This window comes from Fusarium graminearum, chromosome 4 (assembly GCF_000240135.3).
Source record: "Fusarium graminearum PH-1 chromosome 4, whole genome shotgun sequence".
In the NCBI taxonomy this organism is placed as follows: Eukaryota; Fungi; Ascomycota; class Sordariomycetes; order Hypocreales; family Nectriaceae; genus Fusarium; species Fusarium graminearum.
The window spans coordinates 7,753,007-7,771,550 of record NC_026477.1 but is presented as its reverse complement, the minus strand read 5'-3'; the positions used below and the strand labels follow the sequence as shown (position 1 = coordinate 7,771,550).

Sequence of the window (18,544 nt, the reverse complement as noted above, 5' to 3'; positions counted from 1 at the left end):
GCACCTATATATGAACTAAGCAATGCCCCGGGTACCTCTTAGGCTTCTGTAAATATACTGTTGAGTATTCTGTGCCTGAAAAATAGTTTGTTTTGAACATAAAACTGGTTTCTGTACTGCGCTGCAGCTGTCTTCACCAGTTCGCCAGCTGCCAAACACTCAGTGAAATTATCCCAACTACCTATTCATTCCCGAATTCCCTCCCGTCAACAACTCCAAAACAAACAAACAAACACTGCTAAACACACGACATCTCTTACAAGAAAGAAAAAAAGAAGAAGATGTCTTCCCTTACTACACTCATCGCCTCAGCCAGCGCAACCTCTACTTCCACCCCTAAACACGGCTCACACTCTGACAAAACCGCCATCATCGGCATGACTCTCGGAATGGTCTTCGCATTCTTCATTCTCATCTTTCCCTGCATATGTTTCCAAGGGCTGGCACACTGGCAGCAAAAGAGGGAGGAGGGAAAGGAGGCTGAGGAACGGGCGAGGGCGGATGCGGCAATCGGGAGGATGATTGAAGATGAACAGAGAAGGCTGAATATTTGGGAGGGCGTTTGAGAGGATGATGGTGCTGAAGGCTGCGATTTTTTATTCGCATGTAATCGATAAAAATGAGAGCGGGGATGTAAGTGCTTCTTTGAATGTAAGCGTTTGTTGATTCGCAGTGCCAGTGCTAGTGACTTGAGTAAACGGTTATCGTCTGTGTTTTCCCTGTAACTCAACTCCATCTTCAAACTACCCCTCGTTGAGTGCTGCATCTCGTTTGTTTGCTCGTTGTTCACCACCAGCACATATATAAACGATCATCCAGCTCGTCTCAGCGCTTGCCATCATGAGACGGGTATATAACCACGAAGTCTTTCTCTTCAGTCCTCTTCTCAACCACAACTCTTCCTCATCGTGAGACATCAAGCTTGTCCTCGAAGAGATCTCTCAGAGCAATCGAGAACTACCAATAACAACAAAGAACAACAAAGAACAACAAAGAGCACCGCACCTTGGTACGTATTCCCCATCACTACCCCTATCATCACTAACATGCTGCAGCAACCAACAACCGCGACCATGTCCAACACTGAGGTCCTCCCACGCATGAACACTGCGGACACCAACGTCCTCATTGTCTGCATTTGCGCCATGGTCTTCGTTGTCTTCCTTGCCGGCGTGGTGTACTGCACCTGGAAGCCCAGCCGCAACGTCACTCCTGAGCCCGCCCCTGTCGAACTCGGCCCTCTCCACGTCCCTGTCAACGTCGGCCACGGCAACGTCGACCGTCCTTTCGATGGCTCCGCTGGCACTACCCGCGTTACCATCTACTCCGACGCCCCCCGTCGCAACAGCGGCACTGGCTGTCGCCTTCCCTTCTTCCAGCGACGTCGGGAGACCAGCCTGGAGCGCAACACTGTTCCGCTTCGGTCTGTCCCTGGCACAGAGCACCCTCGTAACAACGCCGACTAGATGCTAGTCCAGCAGTTGCCAAGTATAGGCCAGACTCTAACTAATACTGTAACGGAGGAGTTTAATGACTAATGACATGAATGGTGGATACTCGACAATGGAGATTGTGACAGGAAAAACGGAGTGATGGACATTCGGAAACGAAGTTAGTCAAAGTGGTGAAAGCACTCACCGCGAATCATCTCAGTCTCAATAAAACACACTCAAATAACCCACCAAATCGCTCTCATCCGTGAATGCATGGTTGAATGAAAACTTTATTGGTACACTGTAAAACAATCCCATTGGTAGTCCAATACCGTAAATTAACCAACGCCGTTCTAGTGTATCCCAAAAATGCACGCTACTCCGTGGAGATTCGTTCGTACCATGCGCTTGCCAATATCCGTTCTGATTGTTAACTCTAACCCAAGTTACCCATAGGGAAATTGCCATATAATTGAATCGGTAGTTGACTTTGCTGTGGCGGTGGTGGTGGTGGTTGGGTCATGGTCCCCCACAGATCCCAATTGAGAGTCGAGACGTCCAAGTAATTGCCCAGGAAAGGATCGAGGTCTGTCATCTGAGTAGCACTCGCAGGGGCATGTGTGATGGGCTGCTGCGGCGAAGGTTCAGAAGTTCGGCTCTCGCTCGCTATAACGTCTCGTATGCGAAAGATGAAGTTTGGTGTTTCTAGGATCTGACCATCTTCTCTGTGTGCCTGTTCACGCTTGCTCCAAGCCTTCAATACTGTTTGAGCCTGGATGTAGTTGGTTTTGTGGGTCATGTCCAGGAGTTCAGGGTGATAATGATAGATCTTCTCAACCATGTTCCAAGCGCGGTCGGCGAGGGAGCCTTTCGGTCGTTGGCAAAGCTGTTTCGTCATGACGGTAAAGATGTCGACCTGGAAATGGAATTTGAGGAACCAAAGGAATCCCGTCTCGTCCATGATGCCGTACGCATCGGTGCTGTGTTCGTTGTTCATCAAGACAATCTTGAAGAGGTTGTCCTTTTTGTCGCGAATCTCCCCAGTCTGCCACTCGGGCTGTTCTCTCATGGGCACCAATATCTCCCTCATTTTACTGCAGATCATTGGCCGAATGCTGAGGGCAGCAATATGTACGTTTCCAGCGGTCGGGTCGATATAGCGAGCCTCCACCTCTAACAGATTTTGCTCCAGCATGTCTACCAGCTCTCTGTACTCTTGGATGCTCGGAACATTCGAAGGGTCTTGACCCTCAAGATCACCCATAACAGCAGCCTCCAAACCCGGGTGCCCGTGGAGAGATTCAGCGTTGACTAAAAATTTGGCAATATGATAGCCGATCAGACAAAATGCCATTTCTGTCGGGCCTTCGCGAGGTTGAACGGGTTCGATTGATCCAGGAAATAAGTCGGCATCGTTTACGTTTTGCGGCATCTTGGTGTCCCAGCTGCTTGGGAGAAGCGAATGACTCAATCCAGAGACCAGAGCATTCTTTGCATCTTGTAGGATAATCTGCCACCACATACGCCGTCGCATCTCCGTCTCGAAAGCGTTGAGCCCTAAATAGTCACCGTCGCGATGGTAACCCATCTTCTGGGCAATTCTTACCACCATGCCACTCAGAATCCATGCAGCATGACGGTCATATCGGTTTTGAAGAGACAACTATGCACCAGTCAGTCAACATTGCATATAACGCACCAACGTATCATACCAAATACAACAGCAAAGCTTGAAGAGCCACCATATCGTAGTTTTTTAGAAAGTTGAATTTTGTCAGTGCCAACTTGGTCCCAATGGTATATCGTCGTAAAGCTTGGTCGCGAGTAATTCCCAGCATCTGAAGACATTCGGTTTCGGATAGAGATACCGTCGCCATGGTGAAGATGGCAAACAGCAGGGCCTGATAATTGAGTGGAATCTTGTTCACGTCGGTCGCCATCTCCAAGGCAAATGGTTGGACGGACGGAACATGAATGATCTTGGTCAATGGGTTGACGCGGTCAACAAACAATTGCCAGAGTCTGAAGATGTGAACCGGATCAGGTTGGTGATCCTCGATAGACCGGTTCGAGGCGTCTGATGGAATTAAGAGATCGATATTGTAATCCGGACTCAAGTCCTCGGAGCCCATCACGCTGGCTTCTTCTGGATCATCGGTATCGACAATCTCCCTCATGGCTTGGAGCTTGATACATTGTTAGTTTGTTCACATGTCAGTAGCAGTTAGTCTCACCTCATCGTGAATATTCGCCCAAAGATAACTGTCCATGAAACGCACACCACCCTCTTCTTTGACCATTTTTCCTGTCGGCTTCCACTTGGTTTGGCCGTCAATGTTGGTTGGCGTAGCAGGGTAAGTATCTTGCACGGAACCGTTGGTAGCAGGTGAGTGTGTCATGGTAGCAGGCGATGGGACAGAGCCATCGGCATACTGTTTTAACAATTGCTCACATCTCGCCAGACGTTCTTGAAGATCCTGGTTTGGTCTCCGACGCTTCCTAGCAGGAGCAGGAGTACTGGGAGTGCATGTGACATTGGCCTTGGAAAGTTAGTCGCGGGTCCTACATACTGACAAAGGATTTGTGTCGCCATGATACAGGAGGTATATCGTGATAAGGGTCAACGCACCTTGACACAATTCGAACAGGGCGTGTTCCGATCACATTTGATCTTTCGGTGTTGACACAAGACACAAGCCAAGACTCGGGGCGTCTTGTGGTGATGCACCGAGCCCGGGCCAGACGCACTATGATTTGACATATCCGAAGAGAGAAAATTCTCACATAACAAGCAGCTCTGTTCGGTCCAACTCGATTCAGATGTCGAGATTTGAAGGTGAGTGAGGGTCGAGTAAATTATCCTATGACGCCAATGTGAGCTCCACCCAACGTTAGAGCAAAGTTACAGGCGCAATAACGCAAGCGGAAGCCGGGGTCTTTTAGAAGCCCGCTCCTGCCACGCTGGGGTCAGGTGAGGGGGAGGGGCAGAAATATTGGGCAGGTACAGAGGGAGTTAACTCAAGGATCAGATCAGATCGGATCAGATCAGATCAGATAATAATAATACTGAAAATGAAACAAAGATGATAAGTAAACGTTAATAGAATGGACAAGTAAGGAAGTAGGCTATAAGGCCGACAAGAGTGATAAGCAGCGGCTGACTACACCGTAAGATCCCGAGTGTACCGGTACAACCAAGAGCCGACGGGACACTTCTAGGGGGCCAAGTGCCAGGAGGGAACCCAGGGGCTTTTCTTTGCGCTGCTGTCTAGTTCTTTTGGTGCTTCTTCAGTCAACAGGGACGTCGTCAACTCAGCTGCTGCATAAAATGTCATCGGGATAGGAATAATTAGGAATAATTAAACCCGTATGCCGGACCCCGCGAATCCCGTGTCAGCTGTGATTCAGGGGTAGTATTAGAAGGATGAATTCTCTGCTGCCTTGGGTATTTATCATAAAGGGAACTGTCTAGGGCTTTGTTAGGCAGATATATTGTTGCCCTGATTTCTAGCTCCAACATCACCATGACATGCTAACCTATCTGGCCTCAGTTGATCGGGTTCAAACGAAGACACATAGTTCAAAGTTTCACATGGGTTAAAAATCCACTGTTTAACGCAGAACTACGTACGAATGGACCAATTGCGCGTACTCGGGTCCGAGAGGGAACCGCCTCTTTGAATAGCGGCGGACTTTTGCATTTCAAGTCCGCTGCAACGGGCCCAGCGGTGATGACTCAAGATTCTAGAAATTATCAGATCAACCATGCGTGAACGATACCCGAGACGCTAATAGCAGCCTTGGCTAAACGAATACGAACGTCAACGATAGTTGTTGATCTGTAACATACTCCAAACTCAGTTGATTAATAAGAATGACAATTAACACAACCGTCTAGGTTTTTCGTAAAGCTCGGAAGCTTCGGGCGGGAGGTTAAGCCGCTTAAACCTGTAGCTTATGCAAGCCAAGTTCGCGCCAAATCAACGTTTGGTTCCAACTTTCAAGCTTGACCTCTTCTCCGCAAGCTCTTAATGACTTCATCGGGGATCATGAAACTTTCCCTCGTCTAGCTAACGAAAAAGCCCGAGATCTGAATACCCCTGTATGCCGAATAACATCATCAATATACCATTCCCATAGGTTAGTACTCTTGACAGAATACCGGGGTATGAGTCAACCCCGAAGAACGGATATGGCCGAGTCTGCCGACCACACAAAGGCCAAGTATTTCTATACGTGGCATATAGTTCTGCAGCACTTGTTTTCATTGAAAATGCCGAAGACCCATAGTCAAGATTCGGATCAGCGGCTAATTATCTATTGTCACTGTCACGCCTCAAGTGGTCATGAGCACATTCGACATCACTGACAAAGCATTGCTCCATATAACAAGGTAGCATGCAACGAGCTAGGAATTAAATTGGCGGCCTAGCTCTTGGCCGTGGCCATTGCCGATTTGCATAAGGGCGACCATTATAAAGTCTATTTTGCTTGACGCACCGGAACGTATTCATGGCAGTCCATCCGATACTTGAAGTATCTCATTCAGAGAACATGGACCCCAGCTCTGGACCAGAGTCTGCCTCATCCTCTCCAGTCTTCTCTTTCTTTTCCTTTTTATGTTCCACCGGCACAAGAGCCGTCCTTGCCTTCCTACGAACGACACGCCTGTGAGTTGAGCTCCTCAGATGCTGCTTCCAGGCCTCATCGGTCAACAATGTTGTATGACAAACTTCGCAAACGCGTTTGCATGGTGTCGCTTTAGGAGGCGGGTTGCCAACTTGTGTAAGAACCTCTTGAGCAAGCGTAGAGATATCTGTCGGTCGTAGGCGTTCTTCTCCTCGAAGGAATTGTTGCGCCAGTTGTACCGCAGGCTCAACCACATTTTTACCATACGCATTGACATCAGTGCTGTCAAGGAGATATAGATTGCCCATGGCTTCGGGGCCAACCTCGTGTATCCGTGGGATCTGCTTGAGTCTGATCCAGCGAGTTTGGTAGCTGGCGTACTGTCTTGTTGCCGCCTTCATCTTATCGAGTCCGGCACGCTTTAATTTCTCAAGCTCGGCAGCTTTTTGCCCTTCGTCAATGGCAGACAAGTACGGTTCAAACTGCTTGTAGCCGATTGACTGCCATATGCCCTTTGTCATGTCGAGCTTTTGACCCTCTGCTTCTTTCTTGTGCTTGAAATCGTAAAGCTCACGTACTTCATCCATGAGTCCACTCGTTTGCATCTTGTCCACTCGCTTATCCAGACGCTCTGTCAATACCTCTCGCTCAGAGTAGACCCAGAACAACAGGTTCTCCCAAGGTTCCTTGTTGGCGTCTTTTTGTGCAGCTTCTTTGCGAGCCTGTTGCTCGGCATAGTACTCAGATGCTCGCTTGCCGCTTCTCAGGTAGATCTCCAAAGAACGTTGGATTTTTCGACGATCCTTGGGGTGCCACCTTTCGGCCATGGCGGGGTCAACCTTTCGGAGCTCATGAAGCATAACTTCAGCCGATTCCTGTAGGATGGGAAATGACTTGGTGGTGTCCAGCTCCAGGTCGTCCAGAATAACCTCTTTAAAGAGAATAGGATCGACATAATACTGCGATCCGCCTACGAGAATAGGCAAGCGGCCTCGTTCGCGAATCTCTCTTATTGTGCGAGTAGCCTCTCGCTTAAAGTCGTCAACATCCCATGGCTGCTCATCCAGGGATATGTGGCCAAGGAGATGGTGAGGAATACCACGTTGCTCCTCGGCTGTAATTTTGTTAGTGATGATTGGAAGGCCGTTGTATAATTGCATAGCATCGGCGTTAATGATTTCGCCATCTAATTTGGTTGCAAGTTCGACTGCCAACTATTTAATGTCAGAGTCCATAGTATACAGAGTACAGCTTGAGACTTGCATCTGACTTGCCCGTGCCCGTAGATCCTAGCACAACCACAAGAGGCGCAACTGGAGGTTTTCTTGTAGCCATTGTAGTGACATTTCGCCTGAGTAGAGAACCCAGGCGTTGAAGCATTTAGGGTGAGAGTGCCATAAATAGCGATGACAATATCTTTTCCCGTATCCAACGTCCCGACAGTATTATCACTGTTGAGTCGTTAATAACGACATCTCAAAATGAGTTCCAGAACAGGCAAAAGCAAAAGTCAATTTGGCGGAAAAACTTAGAGTGGGGCGCAAAAAGTTAAGCTACGTGTAATTGGTCTCAGAGAGCTGAAACCCCTCGTGCCCCTTTGTTCAATTTAGCAGGAGCAGCTAAAGAGGTGCCCACTGTTTAGAGGCTCCCTCCACTGGAAGCTCAGGGAAGCTCTCGCTGTTTCGCCCCTGGCTGGGGAAAGGTCACGTGTCACTCCACTCCCAATATTGGACACATCTACATTTTGGGTCATTGAAGCCAGATCGCCTACCTCCGCCCCCAGCTCTCCTTTAATTCTCCCATCGACCCTTCAAATCGCTTGGGCTCTTTAAGCTCAGCATCTTCCTTTTCTTTCTTTCTCCAGCATTGGATGATAAGTCCAATTCTTGTTCATTCTCTTTAGTCGTCGCCCACCATGAGTTCCCGTAAGTCAATTCCTACCCGTGTGTTTCTGCTGGTCGCGAAGCTCTATCTACAGCTCTCAAAGTTTGAGCTCGCGCGACCTCAACCATATGCGCGCAATGGCTATTCAATTGGTACCGAATCATCAAGCCCAAGCTGACCACGATGTCTCTCAGTCCGTTTCCTTGACCTGGTCAAGCCGTTCGTGCCGTTCCTCCCAGAGGTTCAGCAGCCGGAGACCAAGATTCCCTTCAACCAGAAGCTTATGTGGACGGCCCTCACCCTCCTCATCTTCCTGGTCATGAGCCAGATGCCTCTCTACGGTATCGTCTCCTCCGACAACTCGGATCCTCTATACTGGCTGCGAATGGTTATCGCGAGTAACCGTGGTACTCTGATGGAGTTGGGTATCACCCCCATCATCTCCTCTGGCATGGTTTTCCAGCTCCTCGCTGGCACCCACATGATCGACGTCAACCTTGACCTCAAGTCCGACCGAGAGCTTTACCAGACCGCCCAGAAGCTTCTGGCTTTCATCCTCTCCGCCGGTACCGCCACTGTCTACGTCTTCTCCGGTCTCTACGGACCTCCCTCCGACCTTGGTGCTGGTATCGTCTTCCTTCTGATCCTCCAGCTGGTTGTTGCCGGTATGATCGTTATCCTCCTCGACGAGTTGCTCCAAAAGGGCTACGGTCTGGGCAGCGGTATCTCTCTGTTCATCGCCACCAACATCTGCGAGTCCATCATGTGGAAGGCTTTCTCTCCCACCACTATCAACACTGGCCGTGGTCCCGAGTTTGAGGGTGCTGTTATTGCCCTCTTCCACCTCCTCTTCACCTGGCCCAACAAGCAGCGAGCTCTCCAGGAGGCTTTCTACCGCCAGAACCTCCCCAACATCATGAACCTTCTGGCCACCATTGCCGTCTTCGCCGCTGTCATCTACCTCCAGGGTTTCCGTGTCGAGATCCCCGTCAAGTCTTCTCGCCAGCGTGGTGCTCGTGGTTCTTACCCCGTCCGCCTGTTCTACACCTCCAACATGCCCATCATGCTGCAGTCCGCTCTCTCTTCCAACGTCTTCCTTATCAGCCAGATGCTCTACTCTCGCTTCTCTGAGAACCTCCTCGTCCGTCTTTTCGGTGTCTGGGAGGCCAAGGATGGTTCTTCTCAGCTCCACGCTGCTTCCGGTCTCGTCTACTACATGTCTCCTCCCCAGAGCATGAAGGACGCCCTTCTCGACCCCATCCACATGAGTGCCTACATCATCTACATGCTCGGTGCTTGTGCTCTCTTCTCCAAGACTTGGATCGAGGTTTCCGGCTCCAGCCCTCGTGATGTTGCCAAGCAGCTCAAGGACCAGGGTCTCGTTATGGCCGGTCACCGTGACCAGTCCATGTACAAGGAGCTCAAGCGCATCATTCCTACTGCCGCCGCTTTCGGTGGTGCTTGCATTGGTGCCCTCTCTGTCACCAGCGACCTTCTCGGTGCTCTTGGCTCAGGTACCGGTACTCTCCTTGCTGTCACGTAAGTTTATCCACTTCAAACTTCAGAATCCACACTAACATGATGCAGTATTATCTACGGCTACTTTGAAATCGCCGCTAAGGAGGGTGATATGTCCGGTATGAAGGGCATGATCATGGGCTAAAAGCCTTCGAAACGAACGAACGAGTGGCACGATTGATTCAGCCTCGACGTTGGAGCCCGTTAAAGACGGGCGTATTATGTATCAACAGTAAAGAGGATGAGAAAGATAAAATAGTTAACATGTTTTTTTGTTTCCTTGCCACAAGCCGGAGGAGTCGGGAAGTGATGTCAATTGGTTGGAACGGGTATTGGGGCAGTGATTAATATCTGCCGTGTCAATATTACAAAAATAGCTCAAGAGCTGTCATGATGGGTTAGTTGGAGAGGAGCGTCATGTCTCGAGGCCACATGGAAGGCCCGAGCATGAAGTATGTAACTCGAGAATGATCATGAATGACATATTTAATGCCACAACATGTTGTTTAAGTATCGGTGAAGTACTACTGTTAAGCTCATATCTCTACAAAGATCGAATGGGTAAAACATTCATCAGTGAAGTACAGGGTAGAGTCGTGAGCATGTCAGCCAAGAAGGCCACAAAGACAAGTCTAAGCTGCAGCTTAATCCTTTCTTGCTTGTTTGTCCCTGGTGAGTCAATCGGTAACAGAGAAGTTGGCCTTGATACAACCATAAATGACCGAAGTAGTCTGGTCTAACTTAGTAGCCTAAACTGACCTGCCAACTTCGTCTCTTGTGCTTCCGGTGACTCATTTTTCTAATACCCTGACGATATAGTTATCTCCTACCTTGCTTGATTGCATATTTCTCCTTCCTAACTGCGTGTTACTGGTCTTTAGTCTACTTGTTGTCTCACAATGGAATCACTCCAAGTCTCACCGGTCCTGCAGCGATGAGACCCCTCGCATCATAGCACAGAGGTCCAACAGGAATACGCCCAGTATACCGATAATAATCAAGCTTCAATTGGCCACAGACGTTGAGTGTAACCACATGTGCGGCAGGGAAACGTGGGGGGATTTCCAAGGGACCTAGGTTAGCTGCGGATAGGCGCGTGAGAATCTGGAAGTGGTGATCCGGCGGTGAGGGTTCGTGAGATTTGTTCAAAGACCAATCAGATAGGCGGACGAAGTGATTGTCTTGACCCTCTGCATATGTTGAGGCTGAGAATGAACGACGGTTACAGTGCGATCGGCCTATTGAACGATGGCGATGATGTATTACACAGATTGTTGTTAAACACACAATGGTTGTAGTACCAGAGTCATGCCATTGAAGCCTTCAAAATCGATGTAAGTGATTGGGCAGGCCGTATTTCTGCATATCATCTACGACCCCAACATTGAGTTTACCTTAGACCGTATGGTGGCTGGCATGTTTCCTCTTCTGCAAGCTCCCGAAGACATGATCCCTGCTTGAAGACAACAATAACCCAAGACTTCAGCTTATGAATCGGGATGGTGCGGATGTCATCCTTGTAGGGTAGCTTTGATGCTGACGACTGAGTTTCTTGACCGCATTGTATTTGAAGAGCAGGGGGGTAGTTGAACGATTCCTTCTTGTTAAGATTTCAGAATCGAATAAATCGATTGGATGCATCGAACTTTTATTTGAGTTGATGATAATCGTGATCTCAGGGCGTCACCGTGTCTACCAGACTTGAGGCGAGTGTTGTGAAATTAGACAAGGTTGTACTGGCATTTGATTCAAAAACAACAGACGTAAGAATTGCTGTCCATAATTAGATGTCCACAAAGCTTGCCCTTTTGCTCTTGAGTCAGGCCGTCCAAGCCAAGAGGACACAGTCTGATATCCGAACCAAGCTGTCATAACGTCATGGCTGGCATTCGTAATGAGGTACATGTCACAATGCCCTTTTCTCTTAGCTGGATCAGGTAACTCGAGCCATAGCACTAACTAGTCGAGGCCTGTGTAGTGTGAGTGACCTGTCTGAGACAATGGCTTAACGTTCATACCTAAGCCTATGACCAGTGACTCGGTAGGTAACAAGGGTTGATATCAATCAGTAGGATTTTGTTTCGATTGAAGCTTCAGATAATCAAGCAACCAATTCACGGTGGTAAAATGACATGGAATCCTGACGAACTGACACCTGCTTGAAGCGGAGTAGTCAAGGTACCTGGTCCCCGCAACCCCGTCATGGAGCTGGGGTATGAATCTGGCATCATTCATAAGCAAAGTGTCGTCTCGTGGTGTACGGGTAGAGAGTGACCTGTTAACTCTGTGTTTACTGTACGAGAGAATGTGTATGTGAGTGAGGCTGGCATGTATGGTTCGCATTGCCGAGATTTGTACCCAATTGCTTAGGGTTAGGAAATTGAACCAAGACCATCTCCAAGGAATGACCCAGACATCTATCTAGTCTACCTAGGCAGGCTAGCAGGTAGATGCTGTACGGGCATGGTACAATAGCTTAGTAGAATGCAGGTTCGTGCAGGGCAGCATCGCATCGCATCCATCGCTCGCATCGTCTACCTTGCCTGGGACCAGCTCCACTAAAGAGCTTCACGAACTCGCACCTCCCTGACTCCTCGCTCCTCTGACTTGACCGACACACCTTTTTACGACCTCCACTTTCTCCATCCAACCAATACTGGTCTGGTCTGGTCTTGTTATCTCTTGCCAGGCTTGTATTGTTTGGGACTGGCTCTGGCTCTGCATCAGCTTCTTTTCTTCAACGGCTTCTCTCTCTCTCTCTTCAACTCTTCCTTCCTTCCCTCTCTTCCTTCCTCCGTCCTACGTGTAGTGTAGGTACAGTCAAGAACTTTTGTTTTCGACTGTATTCTTCATCTATTTGCCTCCATTGGCATCAGTACAAAACATCTTTTTTCCTTATTGTCCCTTTTTTTTCTTCTTGAGGTATACTTTTAGTTGTTTACGGTCTCTACAAGACGTCATTCACCAGACCAAGCTCAGAGTTACACATACAAACTCTGTAGACCGTCTTCAAGATCAACAGGCGACTCTCGACATCAGCATCTTTTGCGATTACCAGAATATCACTTGCGACGCCTTGAGCACAATCAATTGCGATTCTACAACCCTCCGACTTCTTGGTGTCTGCTAGTCAAAGTCGCATTTGACCAGGATACTTGCGACAAGGAACCTTACTCTTCGACGAGACCTCTGACGCCGCAGCCACCGCTACCGGTCCGACGCGTGCAACCCACCATTGGGATCATCTGCCCCGAATTCATACCGTCTGATTCCCTTCTAATCATTGTCGCACTATCGCCGCAAATTTCTTGTTTTCCGCCTCCGTGGCCGTCTCTCACCCCCAGTGAGTTCGACACTTCATAACCAGCAATAATCCGAAACCATGGGGTTTGCGCGGTGTGAGGGGCCTGTATGGGGGATTGATGATTTCAGTGTCTGTTTCCGACAAGAGTTTGTGCTCCTATATATTCCCAACCTTGCAATTGACTGGCTGACCAATTCTTGTGCTGCTCTAGTTATCTGCAGATCCTCTTTCCTCTAATCGCTCTTTTTCTTTCCGTCGCGCTTATTGCCTGGACCACCATTACCCGCGCATTCAGCTCCTGGTCTAAATCCAAAGCTAGGTATCAACAGCTTTCAACCGAGGACCGTCGACATAGCCATACCGATCTCCCTCCCGAACAGGTTGATGATTCCGAAGACGATGACGCACTAGAGATTAACGGAGGTCGTTTGGCCCTTGTCAAGACCACGACTCGAGGTTCCATTGTTCAATCCGACACCCCACCTGGACAATTGATTTCGCAAATCATCGAAGAACTCGCCATTGCCGGTCTTGTTGCCGTCAATGTTATCCAGCTCTCCTCTGGTAGCAAAGGACGTCATAGTCGTGCTGCAGCGATTACTGGACTTGTTATCTGGGTCTACGTTTTTGTCCTCTCAACCTTGCGTCTCATTCTGGGTGCTTTGAAATGGCGAGGCCCGCATCTCTGGAACCACACGGCTTTTCTCTACAGCTTCAACTGGGTCATTTCCGTCTTCCTCTTTCGTTCTGCCTTCCTCCAAGATGGCATCAGCCAAGTCGATCAAGTCACAACCTTTGTCGAGTTTGGTCTCATTACACTCCTTTTCGGAATGGCAATGACCACTAGAAAGGGCAATAAGACGGTTCTGTTGGAATGGGAGGACGGCATTGAACCTTCGCGCGAGCCCTTGGCCAGTCTGTTTTCTCTCGCCGTATTTGGTTGGGTTGATGCAATTGTCTATAAGGGCTGGAAGGCTCCTATGGAAATGGAGCATGTCTGGAATCTTCTGCCCAAGGACAAGGCCGCTGCTGTTATCGCCGATTACCGTCAGATGAAGCGAACGGGATCTCTTGCCATGCATCTTCTCAAGTACTTCAAGAGGGACCTCCTCATTCAGTGCGCACTCGCCGTACTCGCCGGTCTCTTTACCTTTGCGCCAACCCTTCTTCTCAAGGTGATTCTCGAATTTGTCGAAAACTACGGTACTGTGTCAGAGAATGACAGACCGATTAACGTTCTCTGGCTTTACGTCATTGGCCTCCCCGTAGTCGATCTCATCCGTTCATATGCCGATAACCAAGCTCTCTGGATTGGTCGCAAGATTTGTATCCGAGTCCGAGCCCTCATCATTGGTGACATTTATGCCAAAGCCCTCCGTCGCAAGGCTGCTGCTGGCAAGGACAAGGTGTTGCTCGACGAAGACAAGCCTAAATCCACAAAGGGCGACGAGGCTCCGGATGGTTTCATGGGCAAGGTCAAGCGAGCGCTGGGCATGAAGGACGATAAGAAGGCTACACCCAACGACGCCGAATCCGCCAACGACAGCATCAAGGATGACAAGAAGGACGATTCCAACGACGAGCAGGCCAATCTGGGAACCATTATCAACCTCATGTCCATTGACAGTTTCAAGATCTCCGAGGTTACAGCTTACCTCCACTTCTTGTGTGCCTCTGCACCTACTCAGCTGATTGTTGCCGTTGTTTTGCTCTGGCAGGTCATGGGTCTCAGTGCCATCCCTGGTATCGTCGTCATGATTTTCCTTTTGCCCATCAACTATGGCCTTGCTCGTGGTTTCACCATCACTTCCAAGCGAATCCTTGCAGCCACCGACAAGCGTACTAATGTCACCAACGAGGTGTTGCAAAACATTCGCATCATCAAGTACTTTGCTTGGGAGCAGCGCTTTGGCCGTATCATTGATGAGAAGCGTCAGGCTGAGCTCAAGGCGCTGCGCTCGCGATTCATGGTCTGGGCATTGGCTGTTGCTATTTGGAACTCCGTGCCCGTCCTCATTACGTTCTTCTCGTTCCTCGTTTACACCTTTGTTGAGCACAAGCCCCTGAAGCCGTCTATCGCCTTCACGGCCATCTCCCTCTTTATGCTTCTTCGTGTCCCTCTGGATCAATTCGGTGACATGTTCGCTCACGTCCAGGAAACCAAGGTTTCCATCGACCGTGTTGAGGAGTTCCTTATGGAAGAAGAGACTGACAAGTACATTCAACTCGGCTTGGACAACGTGGATGAGGATGGCGTCAGGCGCATTGGTTTCAAGAACGCCACTCTAACCTGGGGCAGCAAGGAGACTGTTTCTGAAGATAGCACTCGTGCATTCCGACTCATGGACGTGGACATTGACTTCAAGATTGGCAAACTTAACATCATCGCAGGACCTACCGGCTCTGGGAAGACATCGATGTTGATGGGTCTCCTTGGTGAAATGACCTTGATCGAGGGAGGTGTCTACTGCCCTGGTGGTCGCAGCCGAGAAGAAGTTCATCCCGATCCCGAAACTGGTCTGGCCAACACGATCGCATACGTGGCACAGTCTGCTTGGTTGGTCAATGCCAATGTTCGCGAAAACATCCTCTTTTCTATGCCTTTTGAAGAACAACGATACCGCGATGTTATTGTAGCTTGTGCTTTGGAGCGCGATCTTCAAATTCTCGACAATGGCGACGAAACTCTGGTTGGAGAAAAGGGTATCACACTTTCTGGTGGGCAAAAGCAACGTATCTCACTGGCTCGTGCACTCTACTCCAACTCTGCTCACCTCCTGCTCGACGATTGTCTGAGTGCCGTCGACTCTCACACTGCGCAATGGATCTTCAGCAACTGCATCCGAGGACCGCTCATGAAAAACCGTACTTGTGTTCTTGTGACACACAACACGACACTTTGCGTTCCCTCCTCCGACTACGTTGTGCTGCTAGACAATGGCCGAGTTGAAATCCAGGGACCCTCCGCAGAGGTAATTGCTTCTGGCAAGCTTGGTGAAGAGATCCAAAAGACCCAGCCAGGCTCAGCCAACCCCTCAAGAATTCCTTCTCGTGTTCCCTCCAGCGTCGGCGACGATGAGACTACGGTAAACGGCCAGGGTGATGCCCTCGACGGCGTGGACAGCTCCAAGGATACTAAAAGCAAACCAAAGAAGGATGCCATGGAAGAGACCAAGGCCACCGGTTCAGTCAAGTGGCCAGTTCTCAAGCTTTATCTTCAGGCTATGGGACCGTGGTGGTTCTGGGTTGTTGCTCTGTTTGTCTTTGTTGCTCAGCAAGTCTCTGGATTGGCTACCAACCTCTGGGTCAGAGAGTGGGCGAACCAATACGTGGAACAGGGTGGTCCCATTGGAATGGAGGTCAAGTCAAACGCTTACTCTACCTCGCAATTCTCCAAGGTCAGCTTTGCCAACGCGGTCCGATTTGGTTCTGCAGACGACACCCCTGAACAGCTCAATGGAGCCATCTTCATGCAAGCCGGACAAGAGAACGTCAATGCTATGTACTACCTGACTGTCCTCGCTGTCATCGGAATTGCTGGTGCTCTTGCAGCCTTGTTCAGAGACCTTTGGGTATTCTTGGGTTCGCTGACTGCATCGGAGCACCTTCACAACCGGCTGATTGCATCTGTCACGCGGGCCAAGTTCAAGTTCTTCGATGTCACCCCGCTCGGTCAATTGATGAACCGTTTCAGCAAGGATCTGGAGGCTGTTGATCAAGAGATCGCACCCGTTGCCATTGGTGTGATCAGCTGTGGCATTTCTCTTGGGATGACAGTTGGCCTCATCACATACATCACGCCCAAGTTCCTCTATGCCGCCGCCGGTATTTCTGTATTGTTCTATCTCATCGCTGCCTTCTACCTTCGTGCCTCGCGCGACCTCAAGCGACTTGAGGCCGTTCAGCGCAGTCCCCTTTTCCAGCAATTCGGCGAAACCCTCAGTGGCATGACAACCATTCGAGCTTATGGTGACGAGCGACGATTCATTCGAGACAATCTGGAAAAGGTCAACGTTCAGAGTCGACCCTTTATCTACCTGTGGGCTTGCAATAGATGGCTGGCCTTCCGGGCTGATCTTGTTGGAGACTTGGTTGCCTTTTTCGCTGGCATGTTCCTCATCCTTAACCTTGGTAAGACCGATGCTGGTGCAGCTGGTATTTCCCTGAGCTATGCCTTGAGTTTCACCGAGAGTGTTTTGTGGCTTGTTCGACTTTATGCCATCAACGAACAGAACATGAACTCTATGGAACGTATCAAGGAGTATCTTGATGTTGAGCAGGAGGCCGATGCTATTATGGAGGACAGCCGACCTCCTGTCGACTGGCCGCAAAAGGGATCCGTCGAGTTTGTAGACTACACAACTAGCTACCGCAAGGAGCTCAGCCCCGTCTTGCAGAACATTACTCTCAAGATTGAGCCTCAAGAAAAGGTTGGTATTGTTGGAAGAACTGGCGCGGGCAAGAGTTCACTGGCTCTTGCTATTTTCCGAGCTCTAGAGGCAGACGAAGGCAAGATTCTTATCGATGGACTTGATATTGGCAGCATTGGTCTTCAAGATTTGCGAGAGAACATCACCATTGTGCCTCAAGATCCCACATTATTCCACGGATCGATTCGAAGCAACCTGGATCCTTTTGATCAATACACAAATGATCAAATCTTTGCGGCTCTTCGAAGGGTGCAGCTTATTGGACCCGATGAGCCTGCAACATCACCACCTACACCCACAGTTCCTGATTCGCCTACCGCCAAGACCAACCAGAACATCTTCTTGAACCTCGAATCGCCTGTGGCTGCCTCGGGTACCAACTTGTCCCAAGGACAACGTCAGCTTCTGTGTCTGGCTCGAGCCATGCTGAAGTCGCCTACAGTGTTGGTCATGGATGAAGCAACAGCATCCATTGACTACGCTACCGACTCAAAGATCCAAGAGACAATCCGAGAGCTCACAGGCACAGTGATCACGATCGCTCATCGATTGGCGACTATTGTGGATTACGACAAGGTGCTGGTTCTTGACAAGGGTCAGGTGGTGGAATATGCTCATCCATGGGAGCTCATCAACAAGAAAGAGGGTACATTCCGTAGCATGTGTGACATGAGCGGAGAGCTGGATGTGCTCCTCAAGGCGGCCAAGAAGAAGTGGGATTCTGGACGTCTAGTTGACGATTCATAGGAGAAAGAAAAGTCACCATGCATAGAAGAGGAGGATTGAAAGTACAAAGTTTTTCTTTGTATAATGGATGGCTTACATTTATATGTACAGCCTGACTTTGAATACAAAAGCATAGAAGGCATTTGCCTATTAATCAAGTTTTGACTATTATTTGCGGTGTATAAAAGTGATTGATGTTTATCAACAATGTCTGGTCTTGTGACAAAGTCAGCGTCAACACCAATGTGGGCCTAGAATGCAGGTTAGAGAGCTTCTCCGCATTTTCGTAAAATAAGATGCCTATTATTTAGAGTGCATACGTGTTGATCATTCGTGTCTTTCGGTTCCTTGTTTAGCCCTTGTTGAATTCGATACAGGGAGTCCCCCTTGACACTTCGCTCAGGCAACAGAACCTGCGGGCGGGCTGAAGCGCTATAAATAAGGGTAAGGGTACGTATTGTCCGCCTCGTCACCCACGAGACGGGATGATCGACTGACTTAGCAACGTATGTCTTTTAAAACTGTTATTATATAAAGAAAAACAAACTCCTCCTCCTCTTCTCTTGTCGTGATTTCCTTGTTGGATCATTCTTCACCCCTCATTCTTCCCCTCAAAAAGT

General features: G+C 49.2%; 5 protein-coding genes across 5 annotated transcripts; 3 read left to right on the top strand and 2 right to left on the bottom strand.

Moving 5' to 3' along the window:
• Positions 1-1,073: 1,073 nt before the first annotated feature.
• Positions 1,074-1,466, top strand: FGSG_09013 (uncharacterized protein; the record flags this gene model as incomplete). Its single annotated transcript, XM_011330487.1, has 1 exon — positions 1,074-1,466. The coding sequence occupies one exon, from the start codon at positions 1,074-1,076 to the stop codon at positions 1,464-1,466; it is 393 nt and encodes a 130-aa protein (XP_011328789.1).
• Positions 1,467-1,869: 403 nt separating this feature from the next.
• On the bottom strand, positions 1,870-4,194 carry FGSG_09014 (uncharacterized protein; the record flags this gene model as incomplete). The annotated part of the gene is made up of 4 exons (XM_011330486.1): positions 1,870-3,096; positions 3,146-3,619; positions 3,668-3,973; positions 4,063-4,194. The coding sequence occupies 4 exons, from the start codon at positions 4,192-4,194 to the stop codon at positions 1,870-1,872; spliced, it is 2,139 nt and encodes a 712-aa protein (XP_011328788.1).
• Positions 4,195-5,974: 1,780 nt separating this feature from the next.
• On the bottom strand, positions 5,975-7,397 carry FGSG_09015 (uncharacterized protein; the record flags this gene model as incomplete). Its single annotated transcript, XM_011330485.1, has 2 exons — positions 5,975-7,117; positions 7,305-7,397. The coding sequence occupies 2 exons, from the start codon at positions 7,395-7,397 to the stop codon at positions 5,975-5,977; spliced, it is 1,236 nt and encodes a 411-aa protein (XP_011328787.1).
• Positions 7,398-7,865: 468 nt separating this feature from the next.
• On the top strand, positions 7,866-9,963 carry FGSG_09016 (transporter SEC61 subunit alpha). The gene is made up of 3 exons (XM_011330484.1): positions 7,866-7,987; positions 8,141-9,485; positions 9,534-9,963. The coding sequence occupies exons 1-3, from the start codon at positions 7,978-7,980 to the stop codon at positions 9,607-9,609; spliced, it is 1,431 nt and encodes a 476-aa protein (XP_011328786.1). The 5' UTR covers positions 7,866-7,977; the 3' UTR covers positions 9,610-9,963.
• Positions 9,964-12,846: 2,883 nt separating this feature from the next.
• On the top strand, positions 12,847-18,192 carry FGSG_09017 (uncharacterized protein; the record flags this gene model as incomplete). The annotated part of the gene is made up of 2 exons (XM_011330483.1): positions 12,847-12,914; positions 12,980-18,192. 2 exons carry the CDS (start codon positions 12,847-12,849, stop codon positions 17,943-17,945), a joined length of 5,034 nt encoding a protein of 1,677 aa, XP_011328785.1. The 3' UTR covers positions 17,946-18,192.
• Positions 18,193-18,544: the final 352 nt, after the last annotated feature.

Bases quoted from the DNA above. Each gene is read 5' to 3' on its own strand.
- FGSG_09016 (XM_011330484.1), top strand. The intron at 9,486-9,533 runs GTAAGTTTATCC...AACATGATGCAG, and splicing joins GGTACTCTCCTTGCTGTCAC to TATTATCTACGGCTACTTTG.